Below are 23,417 nucleotides of genomic sequence, written 5' to 3'. Positions count from 1 at the left end.
TTAAAATGCCTTGTTGGAAGTAATGTGGAAGAAGACTAAGCAAAAACAAACAGGGAGATAGTCTCTATAGCAAACTGAAACAAAAGAGATCTACTTTTCCTTCTTCCAGGAGAATGCACAGCATCAGAAATGCCGACCTGATGGGAAAAGCTTTCCCTAAATAGAAGAGACCCTTTTAAATTACACATGTGGTTTGAATTTATTTATACAACATAGCACCCCAGGGGAACCATGGCATACATGGAGAAATATAATTAATGCAGTGGTACCTGAAGAAGCAAGGTCAGTTACAATGTCTTTTCTCTTTTTTTTTCGGTAATACATTTTCCCTGCCAGTGAAAACACAAGACAGACAGGGCTCTTGCTCTAATTTCTGAAAATGATCTCCTAATTCAGGCCTTTCCTAGAGGCACAGTACTAAAATCACCCTCAGTGGTGAAAGAAATGTAACATATAAGTTAATGGATAACTCTGCCTTCTCGTGAGGAAAAGGGGACCCTCCACACATTGACTTGTTAGGAATGCTTCCTAACTCTGGCATTCTGAATACGAACCTTCTAACAGAAGATGTAGAGTAACCATAAGAAGGGCCTAACAACCTCTGCATTGCACCATTTGATTTCTTCCCATTTTCTCTCTATGGTCATTCTTAAAAGGCATGGGGAATCTAAGGATCTGGGCCAATCAAAATAGACTTTAGATGGCAAAAGATACCAGGCTGCCCTCTAGGTTATCAAAGAGAGACTGATGGTTGCTTTTCCTCTCCTCCTGCGGAGACAGCAGAATCATGTGGAGACCAGGGCCGGCTCCAGGCACCAGCTTAACAAGCAGGTGCTTGGGGCGGCCAAGGGAGAAGGGCGGCACCTGCGGCAATTCGGGGGCGGCAGGTCCCTCACTCCCTCTAGGAGCGAAGGACCTGCTGCTGAACTGCCGCCGCCGATCACAGCTTTTTTTTTTTTTTCCAATTGCCGCCGCCGATCGCGGCTTTTTTTTTTTTTTTGCTTGGGGCGGCAGAAATGCTGGAGCCGGTCCTGGTGGAGAAGCATCTGGTAGCCAGAGCTCCTTTCTACCTCCCATTCCTTTCCCCTAGGTTGTCTCTGCACTTTCCCCTGTGAGATGCTGATGACTCCAGGACACTTCTCTCCCCTGCACTCAGCCCATTTTCATGAACACCCACCCATCACTCATACTTAACCCAAGAGAAACTCAGTCCCTCCCTTGTGATGGACACTTCTCCCTCCCCATGAGGCTCCACCATGAGCACTGTCCTATCTGTGGGTCAGCCTTTCACAGGGATTTCCTCCTCTGGGAGGCACCTGACTTCCCCATTTAGAAGTTCTTCTCCCTTATGAGGGGCCTGGTCATTCCCGTTCTTGCTCCTTTCTCCTGTTTTTGTTAGTGTAACAAATCCATGTGCTGCAGATAACATTTACATGATCACATACACAGGAATGTGGAACTAGAACCTTTATTCTTCTCCTCAAAAGACACTGACCTGTGTCACCTAAGCTACAAAAGAGCTTTCGCAACTGTGATTAGTAGCAGGTCCCTTATCGGTTTTGTGGGCCAGTGACTAGAAAGCAATATTGTATACAAAAAACTAACACCTTACAACAGTAAGTGAGACCTTTGGTACAAGACTCTAGTTAGTGAAAAGGAGAGCCCCTTGTATTTACCTGAGCCTCCTACACACCAGCCTCCACCGTGAATATAAATCACTGCCCTTTTCAGCCCACTGGATTGCTTCCTGGGTATGTACAAACGGGCTGGAACATTGTTAAATTTTGTGTCAGTGACGGTCACATTTTCATCTGATATTGGTGCAGTGTACTCAATACTTGTGATCATCATCAGAACTTCCATGTAGTGCATCAGACCCAGCCACTCAGCAAACTCAGCCTAAGGTCAAAGGAAATGAAAACAAAGTAAGTTTTAACATCAGTACATCAATTATAGACTGAATCCTACCTGTACAGTCCATACTATGTACAATAAGGGCCGTCCTTTGCTTTATTTAAGTCAATAGGAGTTTTGCCATTAATCCTTCTCCCACTGAACTCAATCTGTAAACTAGTGGTTGCCAACTTTTCTGGGCAACTGTATCAGTTTGCCATACTAGGAGCCAAGGTGTACCACCCACTGCCCACTATTTCCCCATCTCTTTTGTGTGTTCTCATCTGTAGTGGAACTTAGGCTCTTCCAAAACCCAGCCTCATAACTGAATGGAAGGTGGGCAGAGGGAGAACTCCAGCACCCAGTGCACAAGCATTAAGATAGAGAGCAGGAGCTGGACTTCTAGGGTGAAGGGGTGTGGCTAGAATGCTGATGTGGTCCCGGCAGCCTGGTCTGTTGGAACAGGCTGTTTGGCGCTGTTGCAGCCCCGAAACAAAGCAATGATTTGAGTCGATCTAGGAACTGGACTGATGTCTGGTATTCATTTGTGCCCTTTTGAGACCCCCCCCCAGGATCAGAACCTACTCCCAAAACATGGAAGGACAAGTACTGTTAAGCACTGGCTGGAAATCACTGTCCTAAGAATTAGATAATTAAAAACAACAACAACAAAAACAATATACATACACCTACCAAAGCCGCCTCTCTGTTTGGAAATATTGATTTTAACGGTTTGTCTTTTCATGGTGTCTTGTAATAGCAAAAATGATGTACAATAAACTGAACTCAAATCTTTCATCTGAATCTTAATTAGCATGGGACGTTCTACACCAGGGGTAGGCAACCTATGGCACGCGTGCAGAAGGCAGCACACAAGCTGATTTTCAGTGGTACTCACACTGCCGGGGTCCTGGCCACCGGTCCGGGGGGCTCTGCATTTTAATTTAATTTTAAATTAAGCTTCTTAAACATTTTAAAAACCTTATTTACTTTACGTACAACAATAGTTTAGTTATATATTAAAGACGTATAGAAAGAGACCTGCTAACAATGTTAAAATGTATTACTGGCACGCGAAACCCTAAATTAGAGTGAATAAACGAAGACTCGGCACACCACTTCTGAAAGGTTGCTGACCCCTGTTCTACACTATCAATTATTAAGGTGAACTCTTTACTGATTTCATTGTAGTTCTGCTTAAAAACTGATGTTACAATATGGTCCTGCATATTTATTTTATTTTGTCTACATGTATTACATGTTTTATACCTTCATTTCTGTAGAAATACATAGAAACAAATACAAAAACACCACATGAATCAATCAATACAAAAACAAACAAATTACAAGTGAGATAGGCCTTATATGCCAACAGGATAAGAGGGAAGATGTGGCCAATGGAAGTCTTTGATCCTTCCTGAGGGATCAGCAGGAAATGTATAGGGAGACTTTTGGTGGCTCTCCTCTCCACACCCAAAAGGAATAGGAATTTCAAATGAAGCCACATCTTCTCTCACAGGAGAAGAAATTCCCTCTGGGTTGGAGAGACAATAAGAATAGTTCACTCAATCTCTTCATCAAAAGTATCCCTTCCTTATTAATACATACAGTATTCTGCAGCAATAGTCATAAGGGAGCTGCTGCCTTTGGATTTTACCTGTGTGGGAACATTACATGCTTTGTAGATTCATATTAGGGAAGGGGGAACTCTACCGCTGTTATTAGGAATGCAGATGAACAAAAACAGAAGATCCAGTAGATAACCTTTCACTGAAACATATCAGCCCGCATTCTTTCTCCCTCCAAACATTCTGTAAATAGATTTTAACGAGCTCTTGGAAGCTTATCTGTTAGGACAGTTTCAACCCCCAGGAGTGTTTAAAATGAAATTCCCCACCATAAATCTCTCTGACTTACTTAACTGCCCACAACCAGCCCTGTCTGTTTTATTACATACAAACACAAAAATGTTATAGACAATGACACAGCAAAAGAGTAACTTAACAATACAAACCAAACAGAACTGGCATTGGACATAAAAATATCCATAGCTTCCAGGTATCTGAGAGCAGGCAACATACAGTATGCTATTATGGTCTTGGTTTTGGGGGGGGAGGGGGAAGGGTTGGGATTTTTTTTTCAATGGTACAGCTGACAGTGGCCAGCAATTGACTTCATCCTCCACTGATTATAAGGATCTAATAATTAGACACTATATCCACCTTGCTTAAAGTCAAACTGCTAATTAATGGAATCTGTGTCACTGGGGCCCTCAGGAGTAATGGGAATACTAACTGCTCTTTCTGCAGGGGGCTGCCCTTGAGGGAGGAGCAAGTAGAAGACCAGGACATATTGCAGTACTAAACTAGTTGATCACAATAGTCTTAAAATCTATGACGCTTTTTGGTTAATTGGTTAACAACAAATCAATAACTGTCAAATGTTTGAAATAGTCTCTGTTCCCGACAACTGGAGGAAATTAAGAATGAAGAACTTCATGATGGTGAATATGTCTCTGGTTTGGTGGGTACCAACATGTGCCAAGTGGGAGGGCATATGGTTTGTGACTGGGAAAAGCAGGAAAGCAGGATGCTCCAGTGCTTAGGGCACTACCGTAGGACTCCAGAGTCCCAAGTTTCACTTCTTGCTCCACCAGTCTTCTTGTGATGCTTAGCATCTCTGTGCCTCAGTTCCCAGTGTGTGAAAAGAGGAATAAAGAAGTTCCCTACCTCCCCAGGGTATTGTGAGGATAAATACATTAGACTGTGAGGAGTTCAGATATTACAGTATTGGGAGCCATGTAATTACACTCTCCTTGTTACCAGACACCACTGAAGCTTCTCTGTATAGATGTTCTCCTACACAGGTGGAGGTAGGGAGAGTGGCAACATGCTAGAAGAGACACTTGGGGTCTTGTAGGAATGTCTTGTTAAAATTCTGCCACCAAGTCAAGGGAAAGTTGGGCTAATTTCACTACTTCTGCTGTCATTCACCCCCTCTCTGGGGGTTCCCACAAAATGTCCATAGTACAATCACTGTGGCATAGAGAGGTGCTGAGGAGCAGTCTGTCTTCACAGTGTACTTCCTGTGAGTTTGGGTGGCTTTCCAGTTGGAACACATCTACTGAGAATATACAGAGCTATTCCTCATGATCTTGGAAACGCAGATATGATGGACTAAAGTTTACTCCTAACTAGGAAAACGAAGATTTCATTGCATGAAAAATTGGGAGGTTTCTTTTGTTTTTGTTTTGGTGCAGAACAAAACTGTCTGTGTGAAACACATACATTCAAGTCCTTACTCCAAATGAGGCAGAACAGGGACTTGACACTGTCTCTTCCACATTTTCATGTGAACACCCTTACCACTGGGTTATTGGGTATCTAGGGGTCACTCTCTCTCCTTCCTGTTTTGACCAGAAATTACATCCTGGATCTGAGCAACCTTCCCAAAAAGTTTTGGTTTTCACAAATTGGCATTTGTCAATAAAATGTTTTATCTGAAAACACTCTCTTCATTTTGGTGCAAGGATAGTTAAACCCAGTAGGTGAACTATATGCTCCAGCCTTTTCAGCACACACCACCTTTCTCATTGCTTTGAAGATCTGTGGGTATCTAGTTATGGGATTGGTGTATGTCCTCTCTCAATCTTTGACAAATTATTTCTACCACATTCAGTTAAATGGCTTCAAAAGCCAGGAGGATTTTGGAGACAAAACCTTTGAGGAAGAACAACCCTCAGAAAAGTGTACACAGTACTATGCATGCCCTTGCTGTTCTTTAGATGTTACATTGAATCTTCTGAAAGAGGCGATTGAATCCAGCTATGAAATGCAAATTTAGGTCACAGCGTTCTTGCTGCTAGTTCAAAGAGTTAAAGTACGTGTATAGTAATGTTTCTAGAACATTTGAAAAGTCTTTAGAAGTTGATTTTAGAAATATATATATTGTTAGTACTGCAAAGAATTATATGATTTTTCACTGTTTCCCTACGTAACTCCTGTAAGGTAACCAACAACATATTTCAGTTCCTCATAGTGTTCTGCCCACACCAATATTAAGCATAACTACTTTTTAAAACCTGCCTTTTAGAACTCGAAATGGCCCAGTTCAGCATGTAAGCTTATCTACTTTTGTATTCATTTATAACTTCAGTTGCATGCTAGCCAGCCGATCTTAGACAAGCACTAAAATAGCAGAGTCATGATATATACATAACAAACAACATTGATATTTTATTAAATACCTTTACTTAGCTTATTGAAGTTGTTCTGGGGAGGCAAAAATTGGTTTCCATATCAGAGGGTCTCAATGTATTTGAATATGACAGAATGGCCTTATTACAGTGGAAGGCATATTATAAATGACTCCACTGGTCTACACATGGAGAGATCAAACAATCTCATTAGCTTTTCAGTCTAGAGTTTTGCAGGGCCTGCTGTTCAGTACCTATCTGTGACCATTAGCTGTTCCAAGCAGTAGCTGGAAAAACATTAACATTTTCCAAATAATCCCTGATTATTTCAGAGATTGTCACCATTTAGGGGCAATTGTCTATGTGACTGATTTAATATTTGGTACTCAAAATCAAAATAGCAGAAGAATTAGGAACCCAGGAATTGCCATATTGGATCAGACTCAAGGTCCATCTAGTCCAATATCCTGTCTCTGACCATAGCCAGCACTCAGATGCTTCAGAAGAAGGTGCAAGAAAACCTCACATTAGGTAGAGGTGGGATAATGAGAGACCACATTCCGGTCCTCTTAATCCCTTACAGTTAGAAAAGGACTTAAACCCTGAAGCATAAAGTTTTATACCTCTTCCAAAATTTAGGCTACCATTTACTACTATAACACTGGATATGCTTGTTATTGGTATACACATCCAACCTTTCTCTGACTCTTGCTAAGGTTTTGTCCTCAGTGACATCTGCTGGCAATGAGTTCTACAGTCTAATTTCATGTAGTGTGAAAAGCTTGGTTTTGAAGCCTTTAGCTTCCTTGAATTTCACCTTATTTTAATGTTGCGAGAGAGGGAGAACCAAAGCTACCAATGTTTCTTCTCAAGATCGTTAGAGACTTTTATTATGTCCGTTCTTGTTTGTTCGTTTCATTTTGAAGTTAAACAATCCCAGTCTTTTCCATTTCTGTTCATAGGAGAGTTTTTTCCATGCCCATAATCATTTTTGTTGCCCTTTTCTGAATCCCCTCTATTCTGCAATCTCCTTTTTGAAATGGGTGACCAATAATGAATGACATATTCTGGATGAAGCCACACTGTTGATGTATAGATTTACTTTTCTAGAATTGTTTACTTATGTAGATATTGGGTAAAAACTCTGGTGTAACTCCATTGACCCCTACTGAATGTTACCCATTGTCTCCTTTGAAATCATATACAGAGCTTTGGGACAACTTTTTTCTTCTTTTTGTTTTGCAGAATGCTAAGAACCGTTGTTATTGCTATCAGTATATAGGCTGCCTGCAAAAATGATGCACCTCCTTGGATTATAATTCTTTGCTCCTGAGGGAAGGCTATGTTACCTTCCATTTCTCCTTTCCATCTGCAGCAAGTCTTCCACAGCTCTAGTTACACTCACATTGTGCATGGAGCTGACTGTAAAAGCAAAAGGGGAAAGGACAGGAGTTTGGGTCAAATTCTGTTGCAACCAATTGATCTTTTTTAAAGCTTTGAATAATGCAGCTACTCTTTCCTGTTTTGTTTGCCTGAACTGAGCATTAAAAACAATTTTAACCTGTACATAATCCAGATAATGAAGAGATTATATGCCAGGACATGTATGTCACGAGGCTGTCTCTGTTTCAGCATTCTACTTCTGCCTCACCAGTCATGTGTTACACACATGAATTTTTCTCCCCAGTCCTGCAGAGAACCACTGACTGAACTCTACCTGTGGTGCTGATTCAATGATGCCTATAGTGTAATGCTCTCTTTGCCTGATTTAAGTAGTCTGCCAACCACAGGGCATGAATAATAAGATCCGAAACATCTCTAATATAACATTAGTGCCCCTGTGTGCCCTTTCCCCATTATTTTTTACTTTTCCAATTCTGTCCGGAATAATGAATGCACCAACTACTTAGTATTCTATTCCATTCCTAAGAAGGATAAGATAACTTACTTTCCATTGTTATAAGCCAGTTCAGTAGATTTTGATAGAAATACCTAGACACCAGGGTTATTCCTTATTCTGCTGAAAAGTGCCAGCAGAACTGCCATCCCAGATGGACAGAGGGATTGAAATTTACCCAGTTCATCTAAAGCTTGGGATTGATAAGGGTGTAACAGCGCTGGTGTAACAGTTGGGGAAAGGCCACAGTCATGATGTTTCCCTTTCTCTGCCATACCACATGAATATAAATGTAAACATTCTGAATTTTCTGTAGTAGCTCAGTTATATCACACATCTTTTGAAAAAACAAACCGGTTTCTCCAGCTGAAGTGGTTAGTGGTAAGCACAGGCTATTTCACATTCTTTGCTCACCACCAGTCTAACATCTCAGTTCAGAAGCCAGGGATTTCACAAATAATAATTGTCAAAGTATTTATGTCAGTCATAGCAATAGCATTCCTATTTACTCTTCATTGCGTTGGACACACACATCCTACAACTAATCTCTCCAAAATCAAACATTCAGGTAAAGTAGATGTAAAGTTTCCTCAGTGCTGTTTCTGAATGCACCAGTGTAAACAGAGAGGATATAAGCTTAAAAAAAATCTGCCTTGTGTTTTCTCTGGCTTGTTTCTTCTTCCACTTGCTTTTCCTCCCTACCCCCCTTCCAGTGGAACTCTGGGTTTTAAAAATATTGAAACCTAGTTCTTATGTTGCTTTAAAATGTTTAGCAAGAACATGATGAGATTATGATACATGAGCAATGGAATAACAGAGCAATGCCACAGTGGTTGGCAAGCAAATCAAGGATTCAGCTTCTGAAATTAAAATCAGACTCTTAGAATTAGACACTATCTAACTGTTATCATACAAGGCTTATCACAAGTGATTCTGGGGGGCTGAGGGAGAGACATTGGGCCAGATTCTGATGTCACTTATGTGGAGTGATTATTATGCTGTCTCCATATCATGTGCTGGCTTCTTGAAATTGTAGCACATTTTGGCAATGAGTTATTGGTATTTTCTTTCAGCTGAAGGAACCACATATAGTCTGGACCATAAAGTGAGTATTATTCATGATTTGTGGGCATTACAGTGTAGTTCTAATTGCCACTGAGACAACTAACAATAACTTTGTTGTAATCATGGTCTGGCACATGCCAGTAGCAGAATTTGCAGTTTATTGTGAAAGTTTAATATATGATCTGGAAAGCAGAACTCATGCTCAGAATTATATATTGGTCCCCTTCCTCCATCTCGTTTTCATTGACCCAGGGGTGGTGGCCATGCAGCTGTGTGAACAGAAATGCAATTTGCCAGTACTTTTCCTTATTCTCTTTCACTTTGTTCTCTTCTTCCCCTTATTGGATTTATATTTTAATAACTGACTATCCTTTTGTGTAAGGTAGCACCCTCTACCTTATATCATTTAGTCTATGTAATCTGGATCAGAGTTCCCATATTATGAGAAACGCCCACAAGAAGGGGCTGGAGAAGAGAAGGAACTCCATGAGTTTCCTACTGCAAAGGTTACTTGCATCATCATCATCATCTTAGGTGGGTAGGTGGGCTACAATTTTGGAGACCATGAACCCTCCTGGCCCTCTGTACCTCCTGAAAAAGGAACTGCCTCCCATGAGCTGTTCCACAGGAATGACTAGTGCTTCATTGACCTTGGCCCCAAGGGAAATTTGGTATCAACAACAGCAGCATAGTTCTAGTATAAGTAAAACTAGACACCAATTACTGATACCTGAGTAACCTGTGAGTAGGTAACAGGCCACATTCAGAAGTGACATATAGAAGTTGGGGGTAAGCAATAAAATAGTGTCATTTATACTAACTTGGATGTGCAAAATGAGTAACTTACATGCAAAGGGGACTGAAGAGAAGTGTCACAGAAAAAGCATCTCTCTCCCCGATGCTGTTATTCCTTCAGGTAGTTACTTTTCCTGCTAAACAGCAACTTCCACATCCTCAATATGTAAGTTACTCATTTTACACATGCACAAAATGCCAGATCTGTGCAAGTGACACTTTTGCCATTTACATATTTTACAATCAATCAATTTACACCACACATGCAACTTTTGCACCACTATTTAACTCACTGCTGAATTTAGCCCAGCAAACCAGAGTTTGATCTCAATTACACCAACATAAATCCCTGAAGTTTCACTGATGTTTGTGGAGCTATTTTAGATTCACATTTTAATATTACTAAATAGCCCCAAGGATCCGCCATCATGTATTTTGATTTAATAGTAAGATATAGTTTTCAATAATTGGATGGGTTTAATCCAAATCATTTAACAAAGCTCAGGAGAATGTGTTGAAGAAAGCAATACTGTGTTGGCAGATGGATTGAATAAGATCACATAACAGGTCTTTTCTGTCTTTAATTTCTAGGATTCTGCCAGAGGTAAAAATACATACAAGGAGGTACCTTTGTTGGATTTTCAATAAATTCACTTAATTTTCAAAAGAATGTTTTCCAGTGACACCTTTTTTAAAAGGTAAGAGTTTATTTGATACTATATTAAACCCCAGAATTATAAAGAATTAGTTAAAATACAGAATTGAGGCCGATGGGGAAAGCTGTATTAGAAATGCAAGGCCTTGTTGTGAATTGCTTTTAGAGTAGAATTCAAGAAGATCACATGCTTCTCAGGTTCCAGTCAGTTTATTTTTAAATCTGCCCACAGAGTTCATGTTTAAGAGCCCTTTGCTTCATTCCCCTGGAGCAAATAACATTAAAATGTATTAAAAACACCAGAAAAGTAGCAGAGGAGAAATAGTGGCTCCTTAACTTCATACTCCTTCACTCACGGTGACGCCTATGCCAACCAACTCTGTACTGCAGGGCCTCTGCAGGGTTTCAGAGAAAGGTCTGAGCAGAAACTTGTCAATGGTCTCTTTGTGGCATTTCCCCCCTCTCTGAAGCTTATGCTGGCTCCTAGGCATCTGCTATTCTCTCAAGATGGGCAGTTGAACCAGCCAATGAAGTAGAGGCAGTGAGTGCATTTCCTCTGAGGGAGCTACACTGCCAAAAATTATGAGGAGGTTGAGCAAATCAACAGAACAGCTGGTACTCTACAGGTTTCCAGCTTCCTTTTCCATTTGGTCCAGAGGATCTGCAGGATTAAGAGGCTAAACCCTCTCTCTCTCTCTCCCATCCTCAAATCTCTCCCATTGTTGGGAGCATGCATCAGTATCTCCGCAAGGTGAGCCAAATGGAGTTTCTGGGGCTCTCTCTTCTCCTGTGGGTTCTATCACCAGGGAGAGGGTAGTGTGTGCCTTTACATTTTACCTCCCTGTACTAGAGCCTAAAGAGTGATGGATCCAAAACAAATCCTCAAATGCAGCTTACTAAAAGGTGCATGCTTTATTCTTATCACTATCTGAGGATGCTTAAACCTAACTGAAGTTTCAAACGAAAGTCCCCACAACTCAAGTATCAGCTTTGAGAGTTCTCTAATGGCTGAAACCAGTTAAATGTATTAACTCCATTTAATTGAAATTAATACCTTAATTTCTTGAGTAAACTTCAAAAATGTGTTTCAGCTAAATTTCTCCTTGGCAAAGGTATAGGTCTGAAGTGTCATTTCTTAAATTTATTCAGATTTGCAATTGAATATATTGCAGTAAAAGCTATATCAGAAAGGACCACAGATTTGACTAGTGCAATTAAAAACCAAACCGTGGATATACTTTTGCAGTTGCAACACAGAAAATATGGAGCTTATTAGTAACAAAGATGTTATATAAATTCATGCATAGCCCAGAATCTTTTGCATAAAACAGGTGTCAGCTTTTTTAAAAAGATAACCAAACAGCAGACACTGCTTCTATTTTTCACACCCAGAAGATTGAGGGCATGTCTACACTGACAAAGTTACAGCGCTGGAAGTTACAGCATCGCTCAGAGAGCGCAGAAGGGAAACCACGGTTCTGTGTTCACACTGACAACTGCCTGCGCAATTGCGTGTTCACACTTGCGGCACTTGTAGCAGTATTTGGAGCGGTGCACTCTGGGCAGCTATCCCACAGAGCACCTCTTTCTCTTCTGCTGTTAAGACTTGTGGGAAGGTGGGAGGCAGTCACGGGGCATCCTGGGTCCTGTCCCAATGCACCGTGATGCATTGCTTGGCATCCCATCAATGCCTGTGTTTCCGTCCACATTTGGCGCCATCTTTCAATGGTTTGTGTATTGTGTGCCCTACCTCTTTCGGGCAGCAGGATGGATCCTGAACTGCTGCTCTCTCTGACCAACATGTCACGAGTGGCAGTGGAGTTATTCCTTAAACTACAAAGGCAAGAGGAGTGCGACATTGATCTCGCCACACGTAGTACGACACTAGATTGCTTGTGGCATTCACGGAGGTGCTGACCACAGTGGTACACTGCTTATGGGCTCAGGAAACAAGCACTGAGTGGTGGGATCACATCGTGATGCATGTCTGGGATGACAAGCAGTGGCTGCAGAACTTTCGCATGAAGAAAGCCACATTCTTGGGCGGTGCAAGGACACGAGAATGAGAACTGCCCTGCCTTTGGAGAAGCACATGGCAATTGCACTGTGGAAACTGACTATTCCAGACTGCTATACTATACTGATCGGTCTATAACCAGTTTGGAGAGGGAAAGTCGACCGTTGGAGTCGTGTTGATGGAAGTGTGCAGGGCCATTAATTGCATCTTGTTCTGAAAAACCGTGACTCTGAGCAACGTGTGTGACATAGTGGATGGCTTTGCACAAATGGGCTTCCCTAACTGTGGCGGGGGGATAGATGGCACGCAAATTCCAATTCTGGCACCAAACCACCTAGCCACCAAGTACATTAATCGCAAGGTGTATTTCTCAATGGTTCTCCAGGCGCTTGTGGATCAACGTGGGCGTTTCACAGACATTAATGCAGGCAGTCCGGAACACTGGCCTGTTCAAGAAGTGCAAGCAGGGACTTTCTTCCCGGACCAGAAGATCATCGTAGGGGAAGTCGAAATGCCCATTGTGATCCTGGGAGACCCCGCCTACCCCTTAATGCCATGGCTTATGAAGCCATACATGGGGTAACTTGACAGCAGCACGGAGCGGTTCAACAACAGGCTAAGCAAGTGTAGAATGACTGTTCAGTGTGCATTTGGCTGTTTAAAAGCCCGCTGGTGATGCCTGTAAGCTGGACCTTACAGAAGCCGATGACAATATTCCTATACTTATAGCCGCGTGCTGTATACACCATAATGTTTGTGAAGGGAAGGGTGAAAGCTTGACTCAGGGCTGGACCACAGAGGCTCAGTGCCTGGAGGCTGAGTTTGAACAGCCAGAGACCAGGGCTATTAGAGGGGCACAGCATGGGGCCATAAGGATCAGGGATGCCTTGAGGCAGCACTTTGAAGCTAAAAGCCACTAATATCTGTTGCTATGCTTGGGATTGCAGTGCTTGTAAAATGCTAGGAAGTGATTGGTGCACATGATGCAAGAAGGGGTTTAACATAATTGCCTGTTGCTTTGCATGCTCTTTTTGCTTTCACTTAGAGAATAAAGATTGCTTTCAAACCAACACAATTCTTTTATTAAAAGACAACAAACGGAGGAGAGAGTCAAACAAAAAAATTTATCAGCAGGGAGGGAGATGGGGGAAGGGAAGGTCTTAAGAGGAGGAAGGGTCCCAGGACTGCTACAGATTTGTGTATGTCCAGAGATCATACCCAACCTTCTCCTTTGGTGTATAATGCAGCGGGTGCTGGACTTCAACATGGCCAAACTGCAGAGGGATGGGTGTTGAGTGCAGTGGGTACTGGCAGTCCACAGTGCTGGACTGTGAGGAGGGAGGAGTGGAATGCTGCAGGTAAGAGAGTGAAGCCAGGAGGTTGATAACAGTGTGTTAGCAGTGTGTGTGGGGGGCGCATGGGAAAGAGTTTTGCAACAGTGGCTGCAGCGGATGGTGGGTGTGGAGCTGCTCGGTTTGAAGAGCTAGTATTGCCTGGAGCATGTCCACTTGGCGCTCCATAACCTTTCAGAGCTTCTCCGTGGCTTTTTTCTGGTGTGCCGGGTTCTCCTTTCAGTCCCTCTTCTCATTGTCTCGCCATTCCTTCAATTCCTGTTTCTCGGCAGTGAAGTGCATCAAAACCTCACAGAGAAAATCCTCCTTAGTTCTTCCTGGCTGCTTTCTAATTCTGTGCAGCCATTCTGCCGCCAACAACAAAGAGGGAGGCTGGACTCCCAAGGTCATTTCTGTGAAGTTTAAATGTAACATTTTACAGAAGCAGTATTGTTTGCAACACAGACAACAGTGAATCAGTGCTTTAAAACACAGCCAGTACTCACACACCCGATACTAACTGGCTGACCCCAGGCAAGCACACATGAGCCACAAGACCCCCCACAATGGTGAGTAGCCACAGGGGCAGGGTAAATCACTGTTCCTGGACGCTGCTGTACACTGGGCACATGGCTCCTGGGGAGAGCCAGCACTGTGGAGGGGACGGGGGGGCTGATAATCATTCCTGGTCCCAAACTCTCCACAGCATGTGATCATTATGGAAGACAGCTCACTGCTGAGGGTGAGCAGGGAATCAAGGGAGGGTCTTCTCCAAGCCTGTGGCTTCCGTCCTGGCCCCTATGCAACTCGCCTGAGTGCAGCAATGGTTCCCCCTTCCCCCTCCATGATGGTAAAGTGGAGTGGGAAAGTTACCGTTTATGGGGCAAGAAACAAAGCAGCTCTGCCGAGGAACCTGCGGCAGCAGATTGCCCAGTATCTCTATGAGAGTTTCCTGGAGATCTCTGAGGGAGATTCCTGTGAAGTGAGGGAGTCAACAGCCTGTTCCACTGCTCAGACTAGGAATATGGTGGGAGACAAGCCTGCTTTCTGCAACCCTCCTGCCCCAAACAACTCACTTCAGCATGTCCCAAAATCAGATCCACTTACCAGGGGCCTCCTCTTCTGTTTGTGCTTCGCCAAGATCCGACTGCTGTGACTGGCTAGGCTCCTCCAGGGTAGAAAAGAGCTCTTGACTGCATGCATCTCTGGCCTCCAAGTCATCCTCTGCCCCTGCGTCCCCCTCCCCCTCTTCATTCAAGATTTCCTCCTCTTGGCTTGGTCCACTCTCGACTGGCACGCGAGCCAACGATGTATCCACAGGGGCCTTCACAGTGGAGATGGGGTCGCCGCCAAGTAACGCATTGGGCTCTTTGTAGAACTGGAAGCTCGTGGGCACAGCACCGGAGTGGCGGTTTGCCTCCCACACCTTGTGGTAGGTATTCCGCAGCTCCTTCACTTTTACCCTACCCTGCAATGTGTCCCGGTCATGGACCCTTTTTATCATGCATCGTGAAATCTGTCCTTAGGTATCAGAATTCCTATGGCTGGAGTGCTGCTGGGACTGGACAGCCTCCTCTCCTCAAATGCCAATGAGGTCCAGCAGCTCGGCATTGCTCCAAGCAGGGGATCGCTTGGTGCATGGAGCAGGCATGGCCACCTGGAAATATGCACTGAGACCACTGCACGCATCACAGAGCAAACAGGGAGGGGACTTTCAAAATTCCAAAGGAATGTACGGGGATGATGGTTGGTCACCTGAGGGCAGGGCAGTAGAGTTCAAACCAATGACCAGAGAGGTGAGAACAGGCATTGTGGGACACCTCCCGAAGGCCAATTGCAGCGCTTCTAATCACCACAGTGTCTACACTGGCACTGCAGCACTGTAGCCCCAGCGCAGAAAGCTGTACGTCTTTCATCAGAGTGGTTTTTTTAGAGCGCTACAACTGTGCAGTTTCTGAGCACTATATGGCTTGGCAGTGTGTACACCTTGGGAGTTACAGCACAGAAAGCTGCTTTACTGTGCAGAAACTTGCCAGTGTAGACAAGGCCTTAGTAACTACAGCAGCTAATTAGCTAGTCAACCACAAACCCTTGCAAAATTTTGATGTAACTTCTTCTGTTACCTTTTTTCCTATTTTGTATACTTTATGCCTGTAAATTAGTAACAGAGTAGATCACATTATTATATTTGTTACAGTATCACAAGGTATAATCCTGAAAGATGACAATTAAGATTTAAAAAACTGTATCAAAAGATTAAAGTTATAAAAGTATTCTTAATAGACCTCTTCAGTTTGAGGATGCTGCATTTCAGTTTGTGGCCTAGGCAACCACAGAAGTACTGCAAGCAGTCTGGACCATGCTGTCAATTTTAAATAGAAATGTGATCTATACTTATATAAAAATAAATCTTTAATGATAATATCTAAGGAGGTATTTATTTTGCATGAAAGAAACCGAGACATTCAAATGGCATGTTTGAGAAGCCAATGTGAGGTGTAAATCTTTGAGCAGAATCACCAAAAGTTTTATAAGCCCTGATCAACCATATGTTTGGCACATATACAGACTAGGATCATTTCATAGGCAGGACTCCCTCACCTTGCCACTGAAGATCAGGGACTGTAGTGGTGCAGAATTGTGTACAGCTGTTTTGTATGATTTCTTTCATTCTTTCCTTTTAGGGATTGACCAAGCACAACACCTAGCACTACGTGTCCTGGTCCATAATTAGCAGTCCTAGCGCTACAGTAATACAAACAACAAATGGGTCAAATGACTTTATATTGATTTGGGATGAGCTACTAAACCAGGACAACACCATCAAGGAGTGTGATGAGACTTTACATAAAGATTCTATTCAAAGTTCAAAAGTGGTGATGGAAAGAGTATGGAGTCATGCAAATTTGGCCAAAGGATCACACTGCAAATGGGCCCATGGAAAGTAACTGGTGGGAGAGAGTTATTGACTTCAGCTAAGGAAGCAGGTATTCAGCATATGGTTCAACATGTCTTACAAAAACTGCTATGGCATGAGATGTTTTGCACGAAGATACTGGAATTTTCCAGGCAAAGTTGCAAGAAGCCATAAAGGAGACACCCTATTTTCTCACTGGATGCTGAGACACCTCAGATTCTGGCTGGACATTTCAAATCTTTATCAGAACCATGGGTCAGTTTCTGATTGGTTCACATCAGCTTTGCCAAAAAAGAGGATCCAGGTTATGCCATCCAGCAGAAAAATGTACAAAATACTGTGTTCAATACATCGTGCCCTGAAGCCAAAACATCTGGATGAGAGAGATTGAACAGATATGTTATTGTCTGGCCAGTGAGAGTGACCCTTCTGTTAACAACTAGTCTTGTTATTGTCTAGAAGTTATGCTAAATCAAAAGTAACTGAGCATTGAAGCAGGGGAAACTCATTACACTAATTAAATCTAATACTATTTAGAAAAGAAAGTAGCAAGAGCTACTGCAAGAAACCTTGAGTCTTTCAGAGCTCTGTGGGATTTTTAGGTTGATTTTGGTCAAAAGAACTAACAGCTTCTTAGACAAAGAGGGAAATTCATAGATTCATAGATTCATAGATTCTAGGACTGGAAGGGACCTCGAGAGGTCATCGAGTCCAGTCCCCTGCCCGCATGGCAGGACCAAATACTGCCTAGACCATCCCTAGTAGACATTTATCTAACCTACCCTTAAATATCTCCAGAGACGGAGATTCCACAACCTCCCTAGGCAATTTGTTCCAGTGTTTAACCACCCTGACAGTTATGAACTTTTTCCTAATGTCCAATCTAGACCTCCCTTGCTGCAGTTTAAACCCATTGTTTCTGGTTCTATCCTTAGAGGCTAAGGTGAACAAGTTCTCTCCCTCCTCCTTATGACACCCTTTTATATACCTGAAAACTGCTATCATGTCCCCTCTCAGTCTTCTCTTTTCCAAACTAAACAAACCCAATTCTTTCAGCCTTCCTTCATAGGTCATGTTCTCAAGACCTTTAATCATTCTTGTTGCTCTTCTTTGGACCCTTTCCAGTTTCTCCACATCTTTTTTAAAATGCGGCGCCCAGAACTGGACACAATACTCCAGCTGAGGCCTAACCAGAGCAGAGTAGAGCGGAAGAATGACTTCTCGTGTCTTGCTCACAACACACCTGTTAATGCATCCCAGAATCATGTTTGCTTTTTTTGCAACAGCATCACACTGTTGACTCATATTTAGCTTGTGGTCCACTATAACCCCTAGATCCCTTTCTGCCGTACTCCTTCCTAGACAGTCTTTTCCCATTCTGTATGTGTGAAATTGATTTTTCCTTCCTAAGTGGAGCACTTTGCATTTGTCTTTGTTAAACTTCATCCTGTTTAACTCAGACCATTTCTCCAATTTGTCCAGATCATTTTGAATTATGACCCTGTCCTCCAAAGTAGTTGCAATCCCTCCCAGTTTGGCATCATCCGCAAACTTAATAAGCGCAACACAGGCCAGAGAAACTTACCCAGTAAATTCTGCATCAGACCCATAACTTCTGAGCTAATAGCATATCTTTTTAGTCAGATAGCCAATACTGATTTAAAGACTTTGTGATGGTCCCTAGGTAAGTTGTTCCAATGGTTAAGAATTCTTCAAAATTGTGCTGTATTACTAGTCTGAATTTCTCTAGCTTCAACTTCCAACCAGAGACCTAGAGGTGCCCACTTTGTTTTTTTTTTCCAGATTGTCAAATACTTTATTATAGTAACAATAATGTTGAGCACTTCTATAGCATTTTCCATCAAAGAGGTTGGCAGATGAATCATCGCAGCACCCGCTCAAGATAGGCAAGTACCATACTAAACTGAGGAAGAAGTGATCATGAAAGTCAATCTGGAATGGAGTAATACCCACGCTCCCAATCTGGTGTTCAGAACATCCTCCCCAAAACACGAAACAACTCAAGATCTGAAAATCTGTTTCAGAAACAAAGATCTAAATACTTCATATCCAAACTACACAAATAATAGGAGTTAACTGAGAATAAGAGAATGTATCTGTGACTGCTGTTGCAAGTGGTTGTAGGTATATGCAGAACAATTTATATTTTCTATCTTGTGTATTTCTACGCAAGTTGAATGTATATTAGGACTGTCAAGCGATTAAAAAAAATTGCGATTAATCGTGCAATTAAAAAAACGTAATCACACAGTTAAACAATAATTGAATACCATTTATTTAAATATTTTGGATGTTTTCTACATTTTCAAATAGATTGATTTCAATTACAACACAGAGTACAAAGTGTACAGTGCTCACTTTATATTTATTTTTGATTACAAGTGTTTGCTCTGTAAACAACAAAAGAAATGGTATATTTCAATTCACCTAATACGAGTACTGTAGTGCAATCTCTTCATCATGAAAGTTGAACTATAAATGTAGAATTATGTACAAAAAATAACTGCATTCAAAAATAAAACAATGCAAAACTTGAGAACCTACAACTCAGTCTTACTTCAGCCAATCGCTCAGACAAACAAGTTTGGTTACAATTTGCAGGAGATATTGCTGCCTGCTTCTTGCTTACAGTGTCACCTGAAAGTGAGAACAGGCATTCACATGGAACTGTTGTAGCTGGCATTGCAAGATATTTACGTGCCAGATGTGCTAAAGATTCATATGTCCCTTCGTGCTTCAACCACAATTCCAGAGGACATGCTTCCATGCTGATGCTGGTTCTGCTTGATAACGATCCAAAGCAGAGAGGACCGACACATGTTCATTATCATCTGAGTCAGATGCCACCAGCAGAAGGTTGATTTTCTTTTTTGGTGGTTCGGGTTCTGTAGTTTCTGCATCGGAGTGTTGCTCTTTTAAGACATCTGAAAGCATGCTCCACACCTCATCCATCTCAAATTTTGGAAGGCACTTCTTAAACCTTGGGTCAAGTGCTGTATCTATCCTTAGAAATCTCACATTGGTACCTTCTTTGTGTTTTGTCAAATCTGCAGTGAAAGTGTTCTTAAAATGAACATGTGCTGGCTCATCATCTGAGACTGCTATAACATGAAATATATGGCAGAATAAAGGTAAAACACAGAGCAGGAGACAATTCTCCCCCAAGGAGTTCAGTCACAAATTTAATTAATGCATTTTTTTTTAACGAGTGTCATCAGCATGGAAGCATGTCCTCTGGAATGGTGGCCAAAGCACGAAGGGGCATATGAATGTTTAGCGCATCTGGCACATAAATATTTTGCAATGCTGGCTACAAAAGAGCCATGCAAATGCCTGTTCTCACTTTCTGGAGACACTGTAAATAAGAAGCAGTCAGCAGTATCTCCCGTAAATATAAACAAACTTGTTTGTCTTAGCAATTGGCTGAACAAGAAGTAGGACTGAGTGGACATGTAGGTTCTAAAGTTTTACATTGTTTTGTTTTTGAGTGCAGTTATGTAACAAAAAAAATCTACATTTGAAAGTTACACTTTCACAATAAAGAGATTGCACTACAGTACTTGTATGAGGTGAATTGAAAAATACTATTTCTTTTGCTTATCATTTTTATAGTGCAAATATTTGTAATAAAAATAATAGAAAGTGAGCTGTACACTTTGTATTTTGTGTTGTAATAGAAATCAATATATTTGAAAATGTAGAAAAACATCCAAAAATATTTAATAAATGTCAATTGGTATTCTATTGTTTAACAGTGTGATTAAAAGTGATTAATTTTTTTAATCGCAGTTAATATTTTGAGTTAATCGCACGAGTTAACTGTGATTAATCGACAGCCCTAATGTATGTATACAGAGAATCTAGGGCCGTCTCCACGCACCAGCCAAGGAACCAGGTGCTTGGGGCGGCCAATGGAAAAGGGCAGCACGTCCGGGTCTTCGGCGGCGGGTCCCTCAGTCCCTCTCGGAGCAAAGGACCCGCCGCCGAATTGCCACTGAAGAATGAAGCGGCGGCGGTAGAGCTGCCACTGAACTGCCACCGATCGTGGCCTTTCGCTTCGCCACTTGGGGAGGCAAAAAAGCTGGAGCCGGCCCTGACAGAATCTCACCCACCCACCCCTATATTGTATAGTCATACACATTACACAGTTTATATCAACACTCCACCCTTTTATTACTCTCCCTAAAACTAAATACAGTTGGCCAAATTGATCACTGGTACAACTCTATTAATGTACTAAAAATCTGGCCTATGATATGTTCTTGAGAATTTTTCTTAGGTTCAGGGCCGTGAACTTTCTGTTCCTTGTTGATGTTTTTTAAATCCCAAGACGTGTTCAGCCTTTTTACAGAATTTTAATTGTCAGTCCACTTCCTCAGGTTTCAAGGGATATCAGTTAAAAATATCACTTCTATCCCTACTACTATTGTAACACCAGAGATTTCTATAACTGGCAGATAAGAAAACATTTCCTCCATTTTTGCAGTTTCTTTACTTTGTGCATTTGACCGCACTTTGTATATAGTTCCTTTCACAATCTGCCATGAATAGTAAATTAATTTTTCTTTTTTGGTGTGGGTTTTTCCACACAGCAACAGGGAAGAGAAAAATATTTTTAAAAATAGGGAATTCTGATTATAAAGCCCCTAAAATTGCCATGTGCACTGCACAAATGAGCTTTTAATTGTTCTGGTTCTCTCTCACTGAAAAGACTTCAAGTTCAAGGTGTCCCTTTAAGAGGAAATCCACGTAGCTGAATAAGCAGTCAATTTACCAAAAAGACTGAAGAGAACTCAGGGTACGTCTATACTTACCTCCGGGTTCGGCGGCAAGCAATCGATCTTCTGGGATCGATTTATTGCATCTTGTCTAGACGCGATAAATCGATCCCGGATCGATCTCGGAAGTGCTCGCCGTCAACGCCGGTACTCCTGCTCCGCGAGAGGAGTAGGCGGAGTCGACAGGGGAGCCTGCCTGCCGTGTGTGGACCTTTGGTAAGTACCTTTAAGTTCGAACTAAGGTACTTCGACTTCAGCTACGTTATTCATGTAGCTGAAGTTGCGTATCTTAGTTCAAACTGGGGGGTTAGTGTGGACCAGCCCTCAGTATAAAGGACTTTTTAATGGTGGTAGGGGAGGGGGGGCCAATCCAGAGTTCTGAAGGCAAGAAAAATGTTTGAGAAAGTGTAGATTACTCAGGCAACAAAGAAACTCCTCTTTATCAAAACATTTTACAACACTTTATACTGCTTATACACTTTGACTTAACCCTTGTTCACAATTACTTTATTACACGGAGAGAAAACACACACAGCCCTGGGTAGCCATACACCACACCCAATCTTTCCAGTGTGTTCCCAGAGATCAGACCCCAGCTTTGCTATGAAATAGCTTGGAACTGGAAGACTATCCCTGGTATTAACGTATATATGAGCAAACTAAGGTCCACCATCTCGTAATCCACACCACACAGTTGGAAACCTGTGACCAAAGAGAGCCCCACTGAAATCAGTGGGACTCTGGACAGACATGTGCCTGCTAGTTTGGATTCAATCACAAGATGGAGGTGTAAATCTCCCACTTTACTTCAGAATTCTTGTATCCATTGCAGCATCCTTGTCATACTCAAAGTAGGGGAGAGCAGAACTCAATGATGTTGGTTTTAAAACTCAACAGCATGCCATATCAACGTGTCCAGGTAAAAGTGAAGCTGAGTATATATTGCATCCACACTCAGGAATAGACAGACTTCAGTGAAGCAATGCTAATTTACATCATCTGAGGATCTGGCCCTTGAAATCCGAAACCAGGAAAATCTTTGCACAATGTGGGCTTGGAAAGCATAGGCTACACTCCCCAGGATATTTGTAAGGAAGAGAGAAAACACTTAAGTTGGCTGTTTCACAGCTTCATTCACCCTTTTATCTTGGTATTTGATGCAATTTGTATTTGTTTGTTTTTTAAATCAAAACAAGAGATTGGAAGGCTCAAAAGACATGCAGCCTTTTAAATTAGATCACCTCTTCACATTCAGACCCATGATTAAGTGACCATAAATCAGTGCCATCTGGTCACATGGCAGTTCAGCAGCACATGCTAAGTGAGTTTGGTGGGGATCTATGGTATTAACCCTAAAGGAAAAACAGGAATACATAAAAAATACTTTTCTATGGATTGCCTCTTTATTCAGAATGGCTAGAATATGGCATTCCTTCCAGTACAAAGCATCCATTACTACTGTTAGTAATCTCTAGAGAACCAAAACACGACAGTGCTAAAGACTGCTTTTGACACCAAGCATAGAATACTGTTCATCAGAGCCAGTGGTTACTCTTGAGTTCATAGTAGACAGGAGGCTTAATCACAAAAAACACCATCACAAGTGGAACCCTTGCTGAGAGTCTGATCAATAAAGCCAAGGATTGAGTACAATAACTTACCATCTTGCTTCTAGTGTTTCCCATCCAGAACAGGTTTAAGACATTTTGGACCAGTTTCAGATCTAACTTATACTGGTGTAAATTCAGAGAAACTATCAGAGTCAAAGGAGTCCCTCCAGCTTTGCACTTCTGTTTGTGAGATCATAATCTGGCCAATTGATGTGAGGCAATTTACACAATTGGTGCCAGAAC

General features: G+C 42.0%; 1 protein-coding gene across 2 annotated transcripts in view; it reads right to left on the bottom strand.

Moving 5' to 3' along the window:
* AADAC (arylacetamide deacetylase) overlaps nt 1-23,417 on the bottom strand; it is a 75,680-nt gene that overhangs the window by 9,548 nt on the left and 42,715 nt on the right. For both annotated transcript variants that reach the window (XM_054040896.1, XM_054040895.1), the window contains one exon: nt 1,677-1,899. In XM_054040896.1, coding sequence (XP_053896871.1) covers nt 1,677-1,899 — 223 coding nt within the window. The remainder of the gene's footprint in view (nt 1-1,676; nt 1,900-23,417) is intronic.

This window comes from Malaclemys terrapin, chromosome 9 (genome assembly GCF_027887155.1).
Source record: "Malaclemys terrapin pileata isolate rMalTer1 chromosome 9, rMalTer1.hap1, whole genome shotgun sequence".
NCBI classification, from domain to species: Eukaryota; Metazoa; Chordata; order Testudines; family Emydidae; genus Malaclemys; species Malaclemys terrapin.
This window is presented reverse-complemented; position numbering and strand designations above follow the sequence as displayed.